The following is a 25,246-nucleotide window of genomic DNA, read 5'->3' as shown; positions in this document are numbered from 1 at the left end:
TTTACATCACACAAGGCCAGGACCTCTTTCCTATTACTGCTGAGGTGATTTTCTGATGAAAGATTTGCTGTAAAGTTGAACCAACAAAGTAACAGAAGTAAAGACTTCTGATTCCAACTATCCCTGATTTAAGTCTCAAGCACTGCTGCTGTATCAGTAATGGGCATGGAAATGATTTGACATCTACAACAACCCAATCATTAAACTTTATGTATTTTTTTCAAAAATGTTGCTAAAATCTCATCTCATCTTGTTCCTGTGGACCCAGGATTATTTCATATGGTAAGCCAGACACACACTTACACTGCCAGTTCATTGGAAACAGGTTGCATAAAAGCTCCTTTTCATTTTCATTGTCACTAAACAGTGATTTTTCTCTATAGTAAAGCCTCCACTTTAAGTCAACAAGCATTTCTGACCCAAACCACGTTGACACAATTGGTAAATGAAGAGCGGAGAACCCCACCTGGACTGCATCTCTTGTGTTTTGAGGCTGCTGGTGGACGGTGCAGTGCTGCTGGTCTGCTGGCTGAGCTCCACCAGGGACTGGTAGTACTGCTGCTGCTGCTGCTGCTGCTGCTTGTAGCGTGACAGGATGAAGAAGAGGCCGAGGATGCTCTTCAGGTTGCCATTCCTGATCTCTGAAGGAACAAAGCGAGCGGAGGCCGTGAGTTGCCGGGACCTTTACTTCTCGAACGCCTTGGCTAACGAGTGTGTCTTGGACGTCATGCACTGCTGCGGGGCGAAGCGATTTACAGCCGAGCACAGTCAGAGCACGTTCAATGAATTAAACACAATCTGCAAGTGAAAGTGTTGCGGCCGTTTGTTTTTTATTCGCCTATGACTGAAGTGGTGTCTTGTGACACTTAAGATAAATATTTTCCATCCTCTGTATTGTGTCTTTCAAACACTATGAAATGAGCATGTGGTGACTTTTGAAAAAGCCCTCTTGGGAACGGAGCTTGAGAGCAGCTGTTGTGCAGCTAGCGTAGGAATCTACTGTAGAAGAACCATTATCCACAAGCATTATCTGCTGTAGATCACAGCGACGCTGAGAATCATGCTCATAATTTGGTTAATTATAAAAAGATAAAGCTTTAACTTTAATGAGTTTAAATGCTGGGTAAAAGTATTCAAGTTTCTCCCCATTTTTTTGTTGAATTCACAAACTTGAATTTTTTATTTTCTTTACAGGCAATTCATTTGTGACAAAAAATTAAGATTCGAAGAGCTTAAAATCATGAAAAAAACATCATACAGTCACCTATTGTGAAAACAAGCAATAGATGTTACATTTTGTCAAATGCCATCATCAAAAACATCAAACCACGTCAAATATGTTGATCAAAGGAACTCAGTGTTTCTGAAGTTTTGCAGTTTTCTGGAAGTTGGCTCCAGATCTGTGGAGCATAGAAGCTGAATGCTGCTTCTGTTTGTTTGGTTCTGGGGTATGTTTGGACCAGAACCAGAAGACCTGAGAGGTCTGGAAGGTTGAGGCAACGACAAGTCTTTAATGTGTTGTGGTGCTTAGAGTCTTTTCTCTGAGCTCCAGGAAGCCAGTAGAATTAGTTTAGAACTAACTTCCTGGTTGCAGTAAGAACTGTTTGGCACTACTGTACTTCCCACAAATATGGTCTGGTTGTTTTTAGGAAAAGTGAACTCCAATGATATGCAATAAGCCAAGTAGCTGTGACAGCAAAGGTGGATGTAGATTGCATTGTGATGAAAGAATCTATGTTTCGCTTAAAACTAAGGCTGTTTAAGTAGAGCAGAAATAAGGAATACTGTAGATATTAGCTTCTGCTGTAGTGCTATGAACATTTCCACTGTGCGTATTAATGCTTATTAAGGTATATTTGGTCTTTGAACTATTAATATCAGTATTTTTAGAGGGGCTCTTCAATATTCAGATTTTAGCCATTCTTTGGCGATTGTGATCCCAAACCATCCACTGAATGTTGAAGTTCTAATGTTACAAAATCTGGAAAAATTCATGGATTATGGATTATTTCACACTATCTTGTTTTAGTCGTGTTACTCTTGTGAGAAACAAGTTCAGGTATATTTTTCAGCCGCATCGGGGTTGATGCTGTTAAATTAGGAAATCCCCTCTTGATAACGTGCTTTCTTCATGCACAATGACAAGAAAAGAAATCCTGATTCTGATTCAGAATTATGCATTTCTCTCCGGAGAAAAACAACAACTGGTAACTGTGGCTCAGGCACTCATTCTTAAATGCAGTCCACAGTGAGACATGGCGCATTGAGGCGGGGCGTAAATGGCACCGACTGGCGCAGGGGCCTTTATTCTCTTGTTTAATCTGCCGAGGCACACACACAGTACTCAGCCATGTACGGCTTGGACTGTTGAGACCGTGAAAGTAAGAGAAGATTAATCTCTCGGGGATTGTTTTTCATTTTATAACAGCCAGAGGCAATAATTCATACTGGGCCTTTGAGAGAATCTCAACAGAGGGCTTTTTTCTCCCTGAGCATTAGAGAAAGCCAGTGTTACAGATTTGAGCTGCTAGTAATAGAAACTTTTGGAAACTGATAAATAACTCTCTTTGATAAGTGAGAGAGAAGGAAAAAAATCACCAAGCTAAGAGAAGCAGCTCATGAGCTCATGTGATAGTTGTACTCAAAGGAAGTTAGCAAGAGGGGATTTCTTAATTTGACCAAAGTGCAGCATCAGCCCCAATGTGCAACACAGTGTGGCTGGAATAAGGCTTTATTGCACATTCTTTCCTTTATTCCTACTTTTATATTAGGAATAATAAACAAGAGCAAATAGTGGATATACAGCTGTAATAAAACCTGGATTTTGTATTGCTATTTCAATAGAAAGGTCTGGTTGTTTTTTCGGGGGGGCTTTTTACAGACACTTGTGAATAAATTATGTGTATTTATTTTATTACTTTTAAATAAGAAACTGTTTACAGAATTATTTGCATTTTTTAATGTATTTCTAATAATACATAACAATATGCAATATTTTTATGCAATTTTCTTTTAACCTCTTAAAGGCCTAAGAGGTTAAAAGAAAAATCTGCAGAATGTGGCAATTTTTGTAATCTCATTGAATTAATCGTCAGAATAATCGATTACTAAAACAATCAGTTGCAGACTTAATCTATATCCTCACAAATAAAAAAGCTAAGATGCTTGATCTAACACCTAACTTCTCCTACCTGGTTCCATCTTGCTTTTAAGTTAGTCTTAACTCTATCTTTAAAGTCTTGTTCCATACGGTACAACTTTTAAAAAATTAATTAAAGACGTTCTGTGGGCAAAAGGGTGTCCTATCCAGGACTGGGTGTACCTAATAAAGTGGCCGGTGAGTTCCAGTTGACCCTTCATTCTTCCTCTTACCTCTACATCTTTGTAACTTGACGATCCTACACAGAGGAGTGCTTAAGGCTGCAAATGAAATGCAAACTCGCCTGCAGAGCTCCAGTAGGAGGGACCTTACAGTGGCGAGCTTGTTCACAGCTTAAACTATTAGGAGCCTGTTCTGCTAACATCACAGCTGCTGAGACCGTGCACTTAATAAAAATAAAAAAAAGATTAAAGATCTACAGTTAACATCCCTGAGTTTCCTTATTATGAACACCTAGCTGTAAAGTTTGAGCGGGGACTTTACACCTGTGTTTAAGGCCAGAAATGGATGACTGAACTTCCTGCACATAATTATCATATTTCAGGTAGTAAAACGTTTTATTAACTCACTTTGATATTTTTGGTGTGCAAAGTGTCAAAGTTAGTTTTAAGGGTAGTCGTTTCGTGCGCAGGACAGGCTGTAAACGCGGAACATTTCATGGCTAGTCATTCGATACATGATGAAAGTGCAGAATAATAAAAGGAGAAAAACAGAAACAGTCAAAATGTCAAACCTATTCATGTCACTGAAAGCAAGAAATATTAATTTGAGGTACTTTTTTTTTATAGCAACCTCAAATAGTCCCAAGCTCAGCAGACCAAATAAACTCTGCTCTTGCATGACAAAAAGGCTTTGATTTGATTTTTATTATAGGCTATAAGCTCCCTGAGTGGCAACGTCTGTTAGGGAACCTAAACACGCTCTGGCGAGATGACTTTTTTTTATTTTCTTTTTTGCCGGAACTTTGGTTTACAGCCTCCCACGAGTGAAAAACACAGCCAGGCTTTCTGAAGACATTATTGCAATAATGTCTTCAGAGTTCTAGATTCCTGTGTGCACATCAAACGCTCCGTTCTATTTAATTCCCGAGCCTTGTAAAAACAGAAAGAACGCATATGCCAGGAAAGCCCCGGCGGATTCAATTAAGAGGCGAGAGGACGGGCACAGCCGAGCCCGCAAACGGAGCGGAGCGCGTACCGTGAGAGTGGAGTCACTCGTGAAATCAGCAGCGGCAATGAGCGCCGTAACCCAATAGCCCATATATCTACAGACCCACTTTGGAATTCCAGGCTTAACGAGTCACCTTGCTGTTTTTAGAGCTGGAGCTGGAGGGAGGTTACAGAATTCAGAGCTGCTGGTCAGTGTGTCAGTCAGACTATTTCTGCTGTTCCAGGGGTCAAGGCCACATTCATGTCTTTGGTATTTATAGGATAAAACTACGCTGAACAAATGAAAGCTGAGGACATTTTGCTTGAGTAGTTGGAACCGTTCTTTCACAATTAAGAGACATTTAATCCAAATTGACGTTCTTTTGACCAGCTTAAAGTAACACAGCAATTCCAGCTATGTAATTATGTTAAAAATACATCATTTCTAACATACTGTTGCACAGTTGTAACAATATTATGAAAACTAGTTGGCAGCAGAATTAGGAAGCGTGGTTAGATTTGTGTTAAATATCATACTTAACTTCTGCGGAGTGACACGTTCCCAAAATTTCTCCAAATGAAGAGGTTTAACACATGCACAGGCCTCACTGAGTTTCAATTACAAAACTTTGTTAATATTCCGCCAAAGTTGAACATTTTTTCAACTTTTCCGTTACACAGGAAACGCTATTAAAATCACCCGTGAGTAAGCTTGTTCATGAGATAAGTCATTAATAAACCGTCATCATCATGCCACTTCCTATAATCTTCATTTTTTTGGCTGCTGATCATGTGACTTGTGTGAATTAAAATTTAAAAAATGAGTAAATCATTAATAAATGTGAGGAATTGTTGTGAGTCCCAAATGTGAAGGAAGGTGCTACAAACTCAACAACTTATTTTTAAAATATTTGAGACTTATTTTGAAGGAAGACAAAAATGTGGTTACAGAAGTGTTCTAAAATCCTCACTGCTTTAAAATAATTAAAATAAAAAAGTAATGGTGGCATAAGAGTGACGTGTTAGCAATAACCTTCTAACACAGTGAGAATCTTGCGACTGGCTAAATGTTAGCATAGCTAAAATGCTATCTGATTAGAAGCTTCCTGCATGTCGTTTTTATAACTAATTTAATTAAACAATCCAGACTTCCTTTCATAACACGAGCTAAAGTTTGTTCTTGACACTCGATTCCCAGACTTCAAATCGTCTGAGTGAAATCTTGTGTTTTTCAACTCTAAAGTGTTTGTTTTTCCAACTTTAGAGCAGCTTGAATCATTATATGTGCTTTTCTTACAACACTCACTAGAGACATGTTGTGAGTCTTATTTTATATCCTAATCACTTTAAATTAACTTTGCGCAACAGGTGTAACTTGGTCCATATTACATCATGGGATGTTTGGTACCCTAAAGAGATGATACACAGAAAACCTGGTGACTTTGTCTTGTATTGTACACAAAGCCCTAAAGGACTTAACTACATTGGCATGTTAGCTTTCTATAATTGTTAGGTTCTGTATCGTATGGAAACTGATGGCAACAAGGTTTCTGGAAATGCAGGTACTTTGAAGGTGCAGACAATGGATCACAAATGATTGGGTTGGTAAATTTGAATGCCTAACCATAAGTGCAGCACTACACACTTTCTTCTGCGCTTCATTCAATAAAAACATTAGAAAGGCCTTAAATGTTGAGTCGTTCGCCTTACCCTCTGCTGAGAGCCCTTGGACATTCACTCCTCTGGCATCCAAGAAACTGAGACAGGCATCCACATTCTCGATCTAGAGAGAAGACGGCAGACAGTCAGCATGAGGGACGGAACGCAGTGAGAATGCGATGACACTTAACATTCATTGAGCCAAAATGTCTCGAGGCACGGGGCTCAGAGGAAGGGGTAGATCAGCAATATTACCCATAAAGAACATCATTGTGTGGCTCCTACAGACCCCCGCACGACCCACTGACCCGGCTGCATGACATACTGACCGCAGTGTGCTACCACCTACACAACCACATGCTGCCCATGTACACACTGAGCTAAATGCACGCAGATATCCAGGCAAAAATCTATACAATTTAAAATGAGGTAAGAGCCTGTGGCCTATCCGAGACTTTGCACAACCTTACGCAAAACATTCAGCCTCTGCTTTCTGAAGGCTCAGTATAGGCGCCCTGCGGTTACAAATATTACGGGGGATTTTTGCCTCGGCTGACAGTGACTAGCAGGCGGCTTCATTAGCATTGCAACCGACAGCCAGCGCCGACCCACAGGAGGTCTTTTATGACGAGGTTGAAGGTCACGGCGCTCTGTTTCAGCACAGCGTGTCAGGGACACAACACAGACCAGGCTGGGCGACTCAGCGAGACGTCCAGAAGGCAATGATGATTCATGAGACTCAACTCCCCCACTCACTGCCTCTCTGCTTTGTGTTGCTAGCTCAGCGCCCAAATCTATCTTTAATAATCAAATTGAGTCTCAGTAGAACTGAGACAATGAGTTATATCTGACTGCAAACCACTTGTCTCCTACTGAAGGTTCAATTTCATCCACTTTTGTGACCTAATGATATATTTTTCTGCTATAAACAGACCGTTCTATAAAAGAGCGACAAACTGAAGTAGATCTGGAGATTCACTTCAGTTTGGTATGGTCATCAACCTTTTAAACATAATAATTGAAAATAATTTTTAGGGATGCACCAATATAACAATTTGGGATGATATCGATATTAACTCTGCTATTATGGCCTATAACAGATATTTACCGATACAAACAGTATATATCAAAACATACCACATGGTCTGGATAGTTCTTACTGCAGTACTTATTAGACAGTTTTAAAAAAATTACAAAATATCAGTCGATACTGATGTTAATGCCAATATAATGTGCATACCTAATAGTACAATTATTCTGAAATTAACCTAATTATGATGACCTAGAAAAAAGACAGTTCAGGACAACTGAGAGAAATTTACAATTTTATTCCATTGGGGCTTCTTTTTTTTTTTTTCTTACACAAACTTGCACTATGGATTTATGCTAGTTTAATTACCAAGAGCAAACAGATTAGACTATGTTTTGATGTACACTGTACTTCAAATAAATTCCAAAATATTTTTTCTGGTTCAATTTTACAAGATACACAAAAACCTGATTACTGCCTGGGTTGTTGAACTGAGAAACTACTTTGATAAAACTTTTCTGACAACATGAAGAAGGATTTGATTCCCAGTTAGGAATACAGAATATATATTTCTATGTGTGAGTATAAAAAGACGGTGACATCAGAGCAGAAGTGACCATCCTGAATTTAAAGTGTTACAGTTGAACACTTTAAATTCTACACTCGTGATCAAAATATCACACCCTATTTAAATCAGGAGCACATTACAAGTGACACACATACTTCTTTTTTCTTTCATCGACACACATTTTAAATACATGACACGAGTTAAAATCCCTGAAATTCCACTATGGGTAACTTGAGAAATTATAATAATAAACCTCTGGGTGACCTCCAGTAGATAAAGAACATTACTTTAAATGATTGCTTGCTAACGTGGGTACAAAACAAATTTGGTTAGGGTTAAGGCTAAGGTTAACCTAACTGTTGTTAGGCTAACCGAAACAACAAAACTATGAAATAGCAATGAAATTACCCCATTTCCCACTAAATGCTGGTCTGAGCCGGCTACATCGACGAGCCGACAACAACCCAGGCATCCACACACACAGACTTTCTCCATCTGCCGAACAAAATCACCGCACATTTTTTCCTCACCGTCAGGCACCAAATAACCTTATATGTGGGTTCCCCTAGTCTCTGCCCACACACCACACACACGGTCTGACACATGTGTGCCCTGGTGTCTTCCTGTTTGATTAACCCACACACTCGCTCTGAAGTTTTGTATGTGGAAAGACATGTGCCGAGCAGCGATTGGGACCGCTTCGTTACTTCAGGTTTAATTAGATTCAACGAGAACATCGAGTCCGGTGCTGGCGTTTGCTAAACCGAACAGCCACAAGTTGGCGGAAAAGGTGTTTAATGAAAAACCCTTCAATCAAAGCAGGCATTATTATAGACACCTTCGATAGGGCAAATTTAATGAAGCGCACACAAAGAGCAGAAGCACCTCACGCCTCCTCCACAGCCAGTGTGTGTTTGAAGCTTGATTTAATTGCTGATTAAGACACGCATAAAGGGCTGAACTCATAAACACGCAATAAATCGCTTCAGCCAAAGCTGTCAGGCTTTTGAAGACAACCTACATCACTGAACAAACACGCATCGTCTTCCACCGCTACAGACACTTCAATGTGGTCTTCACATAAAACCACTGTTTGTTTTCGAGCAGCATTAATGCTACAATGATGAAATATCGTCTGAAGGCGTCAACCATGGTTAGGTCATTAATGTTCTGCAGGATTTGGGTGGTGTTTAAACGGCGGGGCTTTGTGGCCTCCTTTTACAGAAACCATTTAGTCGTTTAGTTTTCCAACGCAGGCCGGCATCAAATGCATCTACAAATGTCATCAACGGCAAATCTGGAGAAAGGACAGATGTCAAACGCTGAGGAAAAGAACCATCAAAGACATGTGGGATCTTTGTATAAATGCGTCAAAAAAATAAACAAAAACCTCATATTTCAGAATGCATGAATAAAGCAACTATCGAAGAAATACAATTGGGACATTCATTTGAGAAAGGAGAAAAAAAACTGCTGAAACTGTCAAAGTGACATCATAAAATGTAGGGGTAGTAGAATAATAAAGAAGGAAAACATATTTTTCATTGGTAAGAGTTGGTGTTGGATGAAATCTATCAATATTAAAACGCTGCAATATTTCTCAAAGTGTAGTTTGTCCTGTCAGAATTTGGTTTTGTAAGTAGAAACCATAATTGTGAAAGCTGAATGTGTTTGAGACTTTAATGAATTTGTGCTTGATATATGGAGCTAAATTAGTTTCAAAAATATTCAAAGCGTACAAGATTTGTACATGTACAATAAGATCCACGAGAGTTCAAGAACTGTAATTGTACAACATAATTCACAAATCGCTACCTTCCTAAAATAATCGTCATTTTTTGCCAAAAGTGATTTTCCCCCAAAATCAGCCTCTATTCCTAAAAGTTACTTTGTGTGGCAGCTTGAAATGCGTAAATTTGAGGAACTGTTTACACATATGTCAATGTTCAGGTAAGTCTTTTTCAATTCTAAAAAAAAGTTAAAAGTTTTTTGTTAGAACTGAAATGTTATGTTTAACCAAATACTAGTAAAGGCAAGGCAAGGCAAGGCAAGTTTATTTATATAGCACTTTAAAACAGTACCACTGACCAAAGTGCTGTACAATCACTAAATTAAACAAATAAAAACAAAATTAAAACACATCATAAAAACATAAAGTGTTGCCTCCTCTCATTTTTGTGAACCCAAAGACATCCAAGTAAGGACAAAATAAATACTCAGACTAGTAAAAGGAATAAAACAATCTAGAGATGAAAATATTGAGACAATTGGTTTAATGCCAATCATTCATTCTGTCGCTGTCTCTTATGACTGTGTATTTTTATGATGCAAGTCACTTTGAACTGCCTTGTTGCTGAAATGTTTCATTCAAATAAACCTGGTTGGTTAATTGATTGGATGTACAGTAAATATGTTTGAATCGTAGCTAAAATTTGGAGAGACAAATGTAACAGTGACCCTTCAACTTAACCCTGTACTGCATGTCTAATAATTAGAGAATCTAATCCAGGCAAGGTAATATTATGCTAGGAGGCATGTTTCCCTGTCTTAAAAAGGTTGGATTTTGCTAACTGTAAACTACACAGCTAAACATTGGTCTCACCAATCATTACCATATTAAATAACCATCTCATGTATCATTTGGGTTCAAATGATATTTCAACCCTCTGCTCTCTCTTTCCACTTCGGTAAGAGTTGCCATACGACAAAATGAGGCTCCAGATCCATCTGCTTAATACCATCTCTCCCATCCTTGTGTTTAAAGAAAAAAGAGAAGAAAACAAGAAGAAGCGGTGCTGCGGTTGGTCGGGCCTCCCTAAAGATATCGAGTGACATGTGTAAGATGAATGGAACTGGAATGGGTTATCCCTAAGATGCAGCTGTCAGAAACAAATAGGCCAACACCTCAATTACCACTAAATATGGAGGGGAAAACAAGCTTCTTGAAGACGAGGCTGGAAAAACCACAGAATGATGCTGAATAATTGAAGGGTTGTACTCAAAACGCTGCATAGTCACTGGAAAATACGTGCCACCTTAAATCCATAATTCACTCTTCCAAAATCCCGCACGATTCAATGTTTCATGAGCGCGACTATTTAGCGAGAAAGTCTCCGGGTGTTTTTCTTCCCTCTGACTTTAGAGATTATTTTCATATTTACTGTCAGGATGATTGAATCAGTTTTCAAACATGCGAACAGAGCATAAATCTTCTCCTGACTGGAGCCTGAGTCATCAGTGAATCTGAGGTCTGTCACAAAAGGGTTTTTTGTGCGGAAGCCACACCAGCAAAGAGCTTATTGGCTTTTGCAGCAACTCTTTACAGCAACAGTGAACTTTTATTTAGCTGGAGGTGGAAATCAAAGTCTGGCGATGAGTGAGGCAAAATAAATCCTGCACATACAAACCAGTGAATCATCTGAAGCATCCCTCTCTCCCCCTTGCAAATAAAAAAATCAATACAGACCAAAGATACAAAATATGAGCTGTTGCTGCAGAAATCGATGCATCAAAATGCCATTTTGTCCTACAGTCAGTGTGCGCTGAAGAATGTTGGTACAAATGTACATTTTCAGTTAGATAATTCCACATAATCACATTTAAAACATGCATTAGTACCGAATATCAAGGGGAAAATGGGCAGCAACGACCGCCTAGAATTGTCCGAACCACAAACTGTAGTGTACTTTATTCATATTTGATCAAAAAATGAAATCAAAGCAGCATATTATTATTAAATGAATTTATAGCTATGGCTGTTTTTAATGACTTTTACATGCTCACATCTAAAAAGTGTGATGTGAAGTTGTTTTTAGCCCAATGTACTCAGACACATCTAAATTAAACACTGAAGTCAATTGCTTTGAGGTGGAGGTTCACAACAACCAGTAGTTTATACCTAAAGATATTCATGTGTTAAAGTGGTATAGTCAAAGTCTAGATATTTAACCATTTGAGATTCTGTGGCAAGAGTTAAAAACTGCTCCAAGCAGACTTTGTTTGAGTTATTTTGGAAGGAAAAATTGGAAGAGTTATACTCCTAAATGCTTGACGGTGTAAGTGGATTGAAATCAGTTCTACACAGTATGTACTCAGAGAGGTTGAACACTAACATACACTAACAGACAGCACACATTTACCAATTCTGCTAGTGTAAATATGTTCAAAATTATTGTTTTGGACATATTAATAGTAAGAAAGTCAGTGTAATAAAACAAAGCTGCTAAGAAACCTCTAAAGTGGATCGTTTATACAGATGTAAATAAAGAATCTGCTGTCTGAAGCCCCGTGCAAATGATTAAAAACGCAGCGAGGGAAAAACTGCTTCTCTTCACATAAATAAACAACACCTGAAGGTTACAGCAACTTTGAGTGATTTCTACTGCGACACGATTTAAAGCCGTTTAGCCGTTCTGCTGCCTCCCAGACAGCGGCGCTCTCTCATCGTCCATGACCTCTCCATCAACCCCGCTCTTCGGATCGGGCTGCTGACGCGTGCGCCTCCCTCGGTCTTGTCCTAAAAACGCCACTGATTCCTCTTTCCTCTCTCCACCCCGCCACTGCTGATGCCTCCGAAACGGGCCGATCTTGACGCCTGATGAATCAAAACGGATCAAACGGCTCAGAGGTTCAGACCGACCAACGGGCGGAGACCTGCTAACGGATTCCATCTCATAATCCGGGCATCGTTGCTCATCATGTCAACATTTCGCCCAAAGAATTTTTTTTTCTTCCTTTTGACACTGTCATTTATTATTGATTCGGATGACGGTCTATAAGAGACTGTCATGGTTGCTGGCCGCATTCATCAGACCAATTGTTTCCTTATAAAGGCCAAGCTTGCGTTCATGCTGCTGTGTACCATAAAACCTTTTTTTCATGCAGGAACTCCAAACTAAAATGATTTCATTCCAGTAGAAGACATTATATATACAAAACAAGATCCTTGATGGTTTTATTCTTAAGTGTAAAGCATGAAATAATTTGGATTGCCTCCAAAATGACATCTGCTACACAGACGGTGTGTGTGCGTGTGCGGGCGGGTGTTTATGTGTAAGTAAAAAAAAATTTTGTGTGAAAAAGCGGAGCAAACCAGCCCAAACAGAGATGTTTTATGTGCGACAGCTCAGCCGTCGCAGATTTAATCTCTTTAGCTGACTTTTCACAGTCTGAGTCAAATCTCTTTAGCACTCCCGATGATGATGATGATGATTATGATGATGACGAAGCAGTAATAAAAATGGCTGGATAATGCAATGAACTGTAAAGGCTGATACTTGATCTTTATCGCTCCATTTTTATTTCATGTTATGCCTCCTTATGCAACTAATCTTTACAATCAATAATAATAAAAATCAATGTCTTGCATTGCGAATGCAACTATGGTTACATAATGTAACTTGTCAAATACAACTTCAAAGAGTCAAAGAACACAATTTGCCCATTTGGAGCATTATCATAGATCATTGAAATACCAGTGGACCGAACTTGAAATTTGAACGTTATGCTGCTAGAACTTAGTTTTCGTCAACGACTCACAGGGAGAAGTGAGAGTGTTGCGCAACATAAATAATCACCCGGCCAGAACACTGTGCACTAAATAATAAAATGTAATTTAACGAACGCATAATTTTGAGGCAGATCATTTTTCTCGAGGTATTTTATTGATGAAGGTACTCAAATCATTTGAGAAAGCGTTACAGCCCTACTTTCTAGTTCCAAAAAACACAGGTAGTCATTATGCAGAAACTTCTAGGAGGTTAAAGTTGTTTTAAAGGTACAAGCAGAATGTGTGGTAAGCAGTTAATTGACCAGCAGATATGATTTTTCTTTACTTGCACTGTTATGTAATAAAGAAGAGAACTAAACAAAAAATCTGCACATCTACCTTAGAACTACTGCTATAGATGATAATTTTACACCTGTGATTATCAATTGGTTGCATTACTTTAGCAGCACTAGAGAGAAAAAGCTTTTGTTTTTAAATCAAAGCAGTTTGATTATGTGATATTTAATTGTTTGAAGCTTTTTGGTGTTACAGAATCCCTACGTGACATTGGTAAAAAAAAAAAAAGTGCTTTTTTTTTTGTTCAGATCAGATGCTCCTAGAAGCTAACCAAACAATTTAATTATAACAATATCCAATTTCCTGAAAACATGAAATGTATCTGATGAGAGATATAATCTGAAGTGTATCTCTACTCATCTACTGTAATTTCACATTATCACTAGTACATTCTGGTGCGCATGAGAAAGCATGTGTTTTTGTTTTCCTTTTTTCCCATGTCCTCTTAGGGGCTCTGTGTGAATACAGTAGTACTGAGGAATTTCTACCCGAGGTTATCATACTGTGAGATAAAAGACGATTGGTATTCTGGTCTTTTGTTTGTGTTTTTTCAAGTGAAACTTTGACTGCAAAGCTTCTCAGACTCACAGAAAACTGTATTTAGTCTAACTTAATCTCTGTTAAGTGCTTTGCAAATGATTCCACTATATCCTTTAAATGTTATGGACACAAACTGCAATAACAGCAGCTAACATTGACCGAGTTCTGAGAATTACCGCTATACTTTTGGACCGTTGGGATAATCCATTAATTCTTTGAAGCAAAACAACTGGGACCTTTAAAACAGATCGTTAAAATGCATCTCAATTAAGACCGGCTGGCATGGGAAAACTAGCACCGTGTTGGTCTTTAGAGTAGGTAACAGTAAGTAAAGCCAAGCAGGCAATGTTTAGAATGAGTCAACAGATTTTAAGTGGACACCAGCTGTCGGAGAGGTGCTTCACCAGTTTTTGTCTCCATCGTTTTTACAGTGTATTCTGTAGTCCGAGTCTAAGAAGGTAAACATTCCCAATCCTACTGACTGACCATAATACAATATGAGACATATCTACCCCAGTGAAGCTGGCCCCCATTCCCACCTTCTTCAAATTAAACAAAAATGTTGTCCAGCATTTGTGCAGCAAAAATTATTGCAATTGCCGTTAGCACTTTAAAGCTAGGCAGAAGAAATGTTTCCAGAGGTCATCAAAGGTCAACCATCTCCCCACACCACACAAAAACTTTAACAAAATCAAATGAAATCTGATGTTAAACAACTGGGCAACGTTTGTAATGCTACATTTTTTGGTTGTTTGTGCCGTTATCATTTTTAAGATTCAGAAATCTGGGACCTTCACTCAGGTGACATCTCTGTTTCTGTGTTAACTCAGCTCAGTCTGAATCTTCAGAGAAGTTCTGTCATGGAAGCTTTTTATTCTGTTGAGATGAAACTGATGTCTGATTGGAAATAAACAGAATGAACCCCCACAAAAGCCATTGATTCCTTGTTGGAGGGATTATGTAGAGAGCACTGTAAAATACACAAGGTTGGTGGATGATTAAAATAAGAAACATCTCGATGGATTCCTAAGCCACTGCAGAAACTGTGAGAAATTTTCATTATGTGACTTTACCTCAGTTGCTCCCTTCTTACCTTGAAAGGCTCTCAGTGTCGGATCAAACACACACCGGCTATTCCTAGATGGTGTGTATCAGGTGCTACTTCCTCTGCAGCACACACCGCAGCTACTGTACTTTTATATCCCTTCCTCCAATATTTCACATATTTGAACTTAAAGCATCAATGTAGTGTTCTACTAAAATATACCCTCAAGTACAATCCAATACAACCGGTAGCTTCAACTAATTGGTGGACAACGCGTAGAATCCACCTGGGAGTGATTGAATGTAATCTACTGCTGATGTTCTGGGAAGGCCTCAGACGTTTGTTAGAGAACATTAGAGAACAAAAAGGACTACAGAGGAGCAGTAGGTGGCGCTAAATACAGGAGGATTCTAAAAGAAAACGTCACATTTTCAGATTTGCAAAAAAAAAATTGAAAACCATCATTCATGTTCTTTCCATTGTTATGGACTACTTTTAGTTCTTTTATCAAATTGAATCACAATAAAATACATTGAAGTGTGTGGTTTATAGTGACAAAATGCAAAAAAGTGAATAGCTGCACTTCATTTGCCTCTACAAATGCTAACATAATCCCTGTTGACAGAAGCTGTTACGGTGGGAAAGGGTCATGTTCGGCCTATTTTTGGAAAGTAGGAGTAAATTTCAACTGTGAACCTCTTCCATAAACGTTGCCTTTTCCTTCTGTTCAGCAGAGCAAGCTACAAGCCTCTCTCAAAGAGGAGTAACAGCGAGGTCTTGGAGATAAACCGAAGACGAGACATGTGTAATGTCATGCTGCTGGTAGCTGAATATGATGCCATGCAGGCCGAGTTCACTGAGGGCGAGGAAATGGGATAACAACCTAAAGGAAGCTCTTCAGCAGGCCGCGTGTCCTTGTAGAAAAACTTTGCAACATCACAAAAAAACAGCAGCTTGGGAGACAAAGGAAGCATGCATCACATTGCTAATATATGATTTATATTCTATCCCTTAATTGCCAAATTCTTGCTAAAACAGCAACAGGTCAGAAAACGGAGTTGGTGCAGCTGGATTTAGCGACTGAAGAAGCCAGTCTGGATGAAGGGTTAACAGTCTGTCACTCTGCCCATTTAACATGCCAGCATTCATCTCTCTTAACCGAGCATCTGTCCATGTCATTCACTTCAAATAAGTGATTAAAAGCTTCCAGTTGGGCAACAAGCGAGCCTGTAATGAGTCCCTGGGCGCTCAGTGTGGGCCGGAAACATTTGAGAAGGGTCAACATGTGCAAGAGAAGCAAAGGTGCCCAAAGGAGTCAAAGCTGGAGAGCAGTTGGCACAGTTAAAACGGAGTATCACTGGCATATCTTTTAAAATGAGCAGTAAAGTAAAAAAGAAAAAAGCGCGTTTATTTTTATCCAGTTACATAAGAACATTTACAGAAAACAAAGAAAGATTCCCGAAAGGTTACTTCTAGCACAACAAGCTCTAAAGCGATCAATCCGCCAAACCAAGAGTTAGCTGGTTGCTTCATCCTGCCAGGAAGAGGAAGGTGATCAATTCAAAGCAAAGATTAACAGTGAGAGGCAACGCGGTGGTGCATCAGTAGAAGCTTGGCTCCTGCTGCTTCTTTCTCTCATCTGGCTGGTGTGCAGGGAACCTACAGATGGGGCCCAGATGAAGCTGGTGGCCTTTAATGCTTTCTGAAAACCCCCTAAACTCAAACAGGTCTCCACACCCGCTCCAGTCCTGGTTCTGAGGCCAAAATTCCAGAACAGTTTGCCTTAAATAACACTGTAGGAATCACTTGTGCTGAGTGGACGAGGTCGTGAGTTCACGTTCACGGTAAGTGAAAGATTTATAGAAGCTAGCTGCGCAGGATTTGGCCAAATCATCACTTGCTTCTGCTAAGCACTTTAATGGTAATCTCTTCGATTAAATGCAGGTTAAAATACATTGTGATGTTGACTAACAGTCCTTTAAGCTATCCAAGGTTTTTCTCAGAGATTGTTCTTCACTGAATTTATAGAAGACAAATTTCACACCAACTTAAGTGAAAAGAAAATTCCTCCTATGCCTCAGTGTCCTGTGGTGTACATGCAGCACTACAGGGGTTTTGGGTCATGAATTTGCAGCAAACCATAACAGTCCTATTATCTATACCCGCTTACCCAGGAATAATACAGAAACAAACAGGACAAATAATGCACAAGACAAATTTAGAGACGCTAGTTAATCCAACAGTTATGTTTTTGCACTGTGGGAAAAAGATGGAGTACCAGGAGAGAGCCTTGGTATGCACAGAAAGAACATGTAAATTCTATGCAGAGATTTAGAGCCAGGACCTTCTTGTATTGCATGTATTCTATCAACTGTGCAATGGTGCAGGCAATTTGATGTTATCAGATGAATATCTTAGTCAAAGGTGGTAATCATTTTCAAACAGGTAACAATATGCACGTGTTTTTATTGCTATTTAAGAACTACAAAAATAGAAAAGATTACTCTCTAAAACACTCCACACCAAAGCAACGCAAGAATGACTGATGATGACATGCAGTAGCTTAAAGACCTGCCTCGTTGTTATTACTAAACTATGAAGAAGTACCACAATAGTATAGCATGATAAAGAAAACAAGGCAGGTACCAAACCAGAACCCTAAAACCAACTTGTGTACTGAACCAAAACCAGAATGTGTACGTTCTCTGAGGTGAACTGAATCCTACAATTCGTTGTGTGTTTTATTGTGATGGTACACTTTCTGCTGAGTGGATGAAATTTGTGTGACACTGTGTGTCCAAAACTAAGGTGAATAACAAACAAAGACACTAAAACTAAGGTATGTACCAAACCCAAACCACCATGTGTACCAAATCAGGACCTCAAAACTGAGGTACATACCATGCCATAACTAAAGTGAACTGGTAATCACTATCGACAACCCAATGAGTGTGTGATGAATTGTGCCTGCCCCTCTCTTTCTGCTCTACAAAATCACAAAAATATTTACCTTTCCACATCTACTATGCATTTGCTGCCCTGTGACTTATTTCAGGGCACTGCCACAATATGCTCTCACACTGGAGCAACGCATTTTGAAGTAGGTCAAACATAGATAGATATAATACAAAACAATGAAAAACAGCAAAAGGATGTGATGTAACTTCTGTTAAAAGCATGTATGACTATTATCACCCGCAAGACAGAGTTGATTCCCCTGCTGTATAGCCTTCTGCTGACAGTTGTAGCATTTCTGCTCTGTAGAAAATACCTAAGTGTTTTTTTTACCTTCCATCTTTTGCTGAGATTGCTAAAAGCTTAAAAAGACACACACATACATAAACCCAGAAAGTCAAACAGCACTGTCATCTGTACAGTGAGGAAGAGCTGTGCGGTTTGCTAATGATGTCTGTCTATAATGAGGAGGATTAGAGTTGCGAGGTTTAATATTTTCTGCTGAGTGGCTCTCTTGAGACATTTCTGTCTGCCATTTTTGTGTTCTTGTGTTTGAGTGAAACACTTGAATGAAAAAAAGGCTCTTTTGCTTGTTTAAAGCCCAGAATGTACTGTACATCTACTACAGACTGAACTGCATGCAGATCAGTCTGGATGGTGACTGATTTAAACCCACAGGGTCAAAAACTGACAGAAAACATTTAGAAATTGTTACAACAGCCATATACTGTCTCTCTATTTGCCCTTAGGAGTGAGTGTGTGCATGCATGGTTTGTCTGTGTGTTGCCCTGTGACGGACTGCCAACCAGTCCAGGGTGTACCTTGCCTTCTGGCAAATGACTTCTGGGAACATACACTAGCATACCCCATGGGAATGAATTTTAAAAAAAAGCATTAAAATGGTTAAACAAAAAATAAAACTGTCAATGCTTCTGCATAGCACAATATTTCTATGTCCCTTTGCCATTTTGTGCAGTTTAAAAAGCCAAGAAATACAGTAAGAAGGAAAAGCAAACTGTAGTCATAAATCTAATCTTTGCCAAAAACAAAATCAGTTGGTTTGAAAGATTTGACTTGCAAAACAGCAGCAACCACATAAACAATGGTAAAATAATAATAATGAAAATGCTATCATTAAGAAAGAATGATATACAGTATATGCATTAATATTGATATAGGGTGACACTAGTCAACTTTAAATATATTGTTACTGGTCAAATGGGTAAAACTGGGATGATAGTAACAACTGAACAGCAGCTTGGTCATTTTTCTTTTTAGTGTCGAAAGGGTATGGAAATAAATATAGCAGCAATACTGGTATCAGATACTTGCCCAATTTATAACACTGGTGCTTCCCTTCTATCATTACTTTATGGAGATATTTAGTTAGTTGTTTCCTCAAAACAAACACCTTATGTTAAAACAAGTAGAGAAAACATAATGGAACCAGCCTTTGACTTGCATTTCTAAAACAAATACAAACACAAGTCAATTTCTACAAAATGAACCTGCAGTTGGAAGACAGACCTTTCAAAGGTTTTGCAGGTTGATGATTGACAGGAAACATGGCTCCTACAAGATAGCTGTCAGTTGAACTGTAAAAAGGATTAGAAATCTCTTCCAAAAGGTAAAATCAACATGGATTTTGAGAAAAGATGTGATTGTTTCCTGCCAGGTTAATATTTGAAGCAGGTACACAAAAAAATTTATAAATATCCTGGTAGGGAAAGGAAGGTTAAATGTCTGTGAAAAATTTTTGTCTAAGCCTTTCACTGAGATGCCAAATTTGTGTTTTGTAGTCTTATTTGTTTTTGAAATTTTGATCTCATTTATAGAATGTTTTGTATAATTTTATTCAGTTTTTTGGTGATGTTGTGAAGCAACATTATTGTTTCAAATGTGCAATGCATAAATAAATTTGACGTTGACAAGTTCCATGCATTAACACTCTGAATGTTAGCATATTTAGTCAGTTAATTGTTCTCTAAATACCTTTGATGGACAAAATCTGCATATTATTATTGGCTGAAACTCTACATTCACAGAAATAATGGAGAAATTTCAAAGATGGAAAAGAAAGAAAAAGAGGAAGCATGTAATCTCTAATGTCACTGTAATATTATGCTTCTGCTGATAATAACTTTTGCTGTGGCAAGAATTAGTACAGAGGAGTCCAGTTAACTGAGTTTTGTTAATTTTTAGTGTTTTATATGAAAAAAAGGAAACTAGAGGAAACAAATGTGGACAAAAGACTGACTGCTGTAGAAACAGGCATAACCCAATCAGATGTTTGATATGGAGCATTTATTAGCTAATATCTCAATGAGATGTATAAAGGTAGCTTGCAAATTTCCAATGTCACAAATTTATATGGGAATCCATATTGGGTAAAAAAAAAAAAGGAGCAAAGATAGTAGCTTTTCAATTACATAAAGTGTCAAAAAGATTTTCTGTATAGCTGCTTAGTGAACATCTTCCGTAGAGAGGGATTTACAGAACACACACAACACTTAAGAAGTACGATGTAAAAAACCAATTCCTGTCAACAGTGTAGATGGTTCAGTAACCAACCAGATCTCAATCATCTCAATCCTAAAAGGTAGGCCAGGAAATAAATGTATATGGAAATAATTTAAAAGTAAATCTCTGAAGCTAAGGTGTTAATTTTGCTGCTCCATGAGTTACTGTCCCATAAGCCCGCTAAGCAGTGAGAGGTGACGAATACATTTTGTTCTGTAGGTAAAGGGACTTTCTACTCAGATGGGCACGAGAGACACATAGTGAATATATAATGCAGCTGCATATAGAAAGTTTGTTGGTTTTCACTCTCACAGGTCATTAAGGTAAATATCAGCGAGGCTCGTCTTTTCAGCCAAAACAGTGTATTATAAGGCTGATTGTTTGAAAAGCTTGGAGAGACTGTTGACACAGTGCTGGTGTAAGCTCAACAGCTTCCAGCAGCTGCTCACGTTGGCCCCGATCCACTCACTGGACCGGCAGCGACCGTTACATGCCTGTAGGTCCAGTACCATCATCAAGACCCAATCTACCGCTCAGTGGCAGCTGTTGCTACTGTGATACCTCCGCCGTTGGCTCCTAATCTCTTGGTGCTAGGTTACTAATGGCATGTTTCCAGAACGCAATGCAGCCACGTTTCTTTCTCAGTACAGGATAGACAAGAAATAGCCAGCATATATTTCTTGTTGGTGAGAATTTTGGGGTGGGGCGAGGGGTGGGTTCAGTCTAAAGACTAAATATAAAAAATAAACTGGTCCAGATCAAGTTTGCAATGTTTTTTTACAGCCAGAAACAAGAAATGTTGGGGTATGGAAGGTCAATAACGCCAAAATTAATAAATAAAGTCACAATGTCATGGCTGATTTCTGAACTTAGATGTTATTGCTAATTAGATAGATAGATAGTACATTAATTATTTTGTACTTTTATATACTTATTTTTGATTTATTAATGTACGTATTTGAAACACTTACAAGTATAAACAAAGAAATGTGTTAATAATCATTTAAATACTAATCTATTTTTTATTGAACTAAGGCATTTTCGGTCCTCCATACAACATCATCATAGTGAGAAAGAAAAAGTCTGATCAAGCTCCTGCTAAATTTGTAATTAAGAGATGTGTTTTCACTTTGAATTTGATCATTTCACTATTACTACCTACAATGATATGGTGTTGTTTTTCTTCACAACCTGGCCTCTTCAGTTTACACTTGTATAAACTGCAGTACACTGTGCCCAAAATAAGGGGTCTGAATTCCCCCGCTGCAGCACTGCAAGTGACGTAAATGGCTGATTTGATGTTTGTGGGAGTGTGAGCTGCTGTAGGCTATGTAATGTCTGCTCTCTCATATGGTAATATTGTATTTCAAGTGTCAGCCAGAATCCAGACTATAAAGAGAAGGCTGGAAAGAGGACTGATGCGCTGTGATATTGCATTTTGACCAAAGGAAGTCAAAAGAACATTTTTTTTTGTCACTATTAAAATTATATGTGATGTCAGAAATTGTAAATGAAGACACATCAAAGCCAGAAAATTATCACTCTAACAAGTTATTTCAAGTCCTGCCATCAGTTCTCTATAGATTTTGGTGAGAGCTTCTCCTCTCAACAGAATGATTTTATTATGACAGCATGGTGAACTTATTTATAGTCTGTTAAAGCAGGTTAAACCACTGCAAAAACTTGTTTTTTTTATTTAGTTCTTTAGAAAACAGATAACCTATGCACAGTTTGGACTGATAATTGACACATTTTTAGTATTTGTCAGAAATGCAAAAATGGGATGAAGCTTGGAGAACAACTGGGAGAAACTTCATTTTCCATCATGATTCCTTTCTAACCAGAATTTATTTTTTTTTTGTTCCACCTATAAAGACACAGGATGGTTTACTGAAGGAGATTTTCAGTCTTAGCTTATTCTGTCATACTCTACTCCCATGAAAGCCAAAAATGTGAACTTTCATTTGCTCAAAGCTTCTTCCACATGTCTGCCTTGTCCCAAAAAACTGCACACTAAAGTTTTCCTGTCAACAGATTCTCCCATCTGAGCTGTGGATCACTGCACACTTTGCAGATTTACACTTGTTTAAATTCTTAAAAAGCACGTTTCATTCCACTTTTATTATGTTCTAAGTAAGAGAATTAGGGTCTGATTTTTCCTCAAAATTATGATAAAAATGTCAGAATACTGAGAAGAAAGTCAAAATTCAAAGAAAAAAAAATCTAAATTCTGAGATAAAGTCAGAATTCAGAGATTAAAGTTAGAATTTTGAGAAAAAAGCAAAGCAAATTTGGGAAGAAAAAAAACCGGTGAATTCTGAGGTTAAAGTCAGAATTCCAAGAAAAATGTCTGAATAATTTTTTTTCCAGTGGCCCTAATCCTCTCCCATATTCTGTTTTGTATCGGAATATCAAAAATCTCAACAAAATACACCAAATGCAGTGCTGATAAAAGTGTAGACAAAGTGTGAAAAGGTTGCGTGAAGGCTTTTTCTCCAGCCCTTCACTCCAGAACGTACATCATGTAACGTCAAGAAAACAAGCCGCAGACGGTTAATGTTCCTGTCACAATAATCATACACATGCTCACAGTACATCAGGTGTTTCCTTTCCTCTACTCCCACACTATAAGCAACCATGTTTTTCCCAAAGTTTATTTTCCCATGCTGGCAGGACCCTCGGAGCTCAGAGCAGGTGGTGGATCAATAGGCTTAGCAAGTGAATGAGACAAAGACCACACTGCGCACAAATGCACCCGGCGCGGCAGAGCTGCAGCAGTCAGGCGGTCTGGTTCCAGCTGTTTCCAACCAGCACCATCACTTTATGTGAAGGCGGCAGGGATGGATCCACCAGCATAACCGAACAACCGTAAGATCTTCCTTCCCCTGGTTCTTAAACGCAGTCGTCAAGCTACGCTTCCTCTACAGCTGGAGGAAAACAAGCAAACAGCTGAAAACTGCTCGCTGTGTGAACTCGGTTGTAAAATAGATGCAGACACAATCCAGAGGAGGGTTTTCACCAGTGTTTTCTGTCACCTTGTTTAGAGGTAAATGATATTTGAACAGGAATCGGCCCGGAAGACGCAACTCCGCCGCGTCCCGTTGAGGACGGCAGTTAGAGTCCTTTTAATAGGAGGCAGGCCGATGCCAGAGCAAACCGCTTAGCTATATAAACACTTAGTCAACTCTGGTTAAAGTGAGGGGCAATTATCTCGCAGTGACGACAATCAGCGGTTATAGAGCTCGTCATCCCGTTAAAAAGAGCAGGAATCTGTCACCCGGCCGCTAGCATGGAAGATGTCCTGTTTGGAAATGGTGTAAAAGCTACTAGAAGTTGTTGCTGAACTGACAGGATGTGGCTAAGTCACTCACCGCCAGCTCTCTGAGTCGCTCAGGCAAAGTGGGTTTATTGCACAAGTATTTGTACTCATCAAGCTTTTATCACCGTGTTTCACTGCAGCTACAGCTGCAAGCCTGTCAAAGGAATGTACTTCCAGTCTACATCAAGAGGTTTTAATAAGGTAAAAATGTGGTGTAAAATTTGAAGTTTTTGGCCGACATGCTAAATGCTAACTGCGGTAGAGAACAGCTAACATGACGGTGGCTGCATCATGCTGTGGGGACGTTGTTCTACGAGGAACGAGGAAGTTGGTCGGGGTTGATAGGAAGACAGATGGAGTTTAATACAGAGCAATCAACTGTTAGGCTAAAAGGGAATCATGCTAACGCTACAGTGTACTGGTTTAAATCAGACACCAGGATATAATAGCAGGCAGCGCTAACGTCTAACATTAGCTCATTTATTAAATCGTTTTTGTTGAGCATTAGCCTCCATTCATTTAGTCACTCACTTTTTCTGTGTAATCAGAATAAGAAAATGAAAACATTTTTAATGTTAAATACTTTATGTAGTTATTTCTAATATGTTCCTTTCAATCACAGTTTTTTAGAATGCCTTAATGTACCACCTTAACAGGGATTTTATGTTATATATCAACACAAATTAAAGATTCAAACTGAAGTGGAAGGAAACAAGATTTTCACAACTTTTTTTTTTTTTTCAAATATTGTCCTGAAAAACATGGCGTTCATATCTATTTAGCCCAAATTCATTCCAACTAACTGCCTTTAGAAACCCTGAATATTATACAGAGACAACTTCTGTGTAATCTGATCTTTGTATGAATGCAGCTGCAGGATTGTTGGAGAACATTAGAGAACAGCAGAATGCTGTGAAGATGTCTAGGTATAACAAAATGGATTTCATTTTGGACATATCATGGAGAACAGTTGTAATTCACTGTTTGAAAATGAAAAGAGTATGGTGCAACTGAAAAGCTACCAAAACATGGCTGTCCATCTGACGAGAAGAGGAGAGAATTTATTGGAGAAGCAGCCAATAGGTTCTGAGTTACCGTGGAGGAGATGAGGAGATTAATAATTCAGGTGGGATAATTACCAGTTTTTGACTCCAAAAATGGCTTTCATAGAAAAGTAGCAGAGAGAAATCTCTGAACTCTCACTGCCAGTGAATGTGGTCTGTTCATATATGACCAAAACGTATCCTTCTGGCCGACATGCAGCAAGGTGGCAGCAACTTGCCAAGAGACGGGCTTTTCTTCCACAGAGACAGAAAAGCTGGTCAGAGGTCACTGGAAGATGAATGGAGGAATCCTGGAGGAAAGCCTGTTTCAGGCTGCAAAAGGCTTAAAGTGGGGCAGAGGTTCACTTTCCTGCAGGACAGGAGCTCTGAACATCCAGCCAGAGCTTAGCAAAA

At 38.8% G+C, this 25,246-nt stretch overlaps 1 protein-coding gene across 13 annotated transcripts in view; it reads right to left on the bottom strand.

Moving 5' to 3' along the window:
* The window catches only part of nav3 (neuron navigator 3), a 272,465-nt gene that overhangs the window by 101,325 nt on the left and 145,894 nt on the right, over positions 1 to 25,246 (bottom strand). For all 13 annotated transcript variants that reach the window (XM_028043463.1, XM_028043455.1, XM_028043457.1 and 10 more), the window contains exons 4-5: positions 6,019 to 6,091; positions 467 to 641 (exon numbers count right to left, since the gene is read on the bottom strand). In XM_028043463.1, the coding sequence (XP_027899264.1) occupies positions 467 to 641; positions 6,019 to 6,091 (248 nt within the window). The remainder of the gene's footprint in view (positions 1 to 466; positions 642 to 6,018; positions 6,092 to 25,246) is intronic.

Source organism: Xiphophorus couchianus, chromosome 17 (assembly GCF_001444195.1).
Source record: "Xiphophorus couchianus chromosome 17, X_couchianus-1.0, whole genome shotgun sequence".
Taxonomy (NCBI): Eukaryota; Metazoa; Chordata; class Actinopteri; order Cyprinodontiformes; family Poeciliidae; genus Xiphophorus; species Xiphophorus couchianus.
This window is presented reverse-complemented; position numbering and strand designations above follow the sequence as displayed.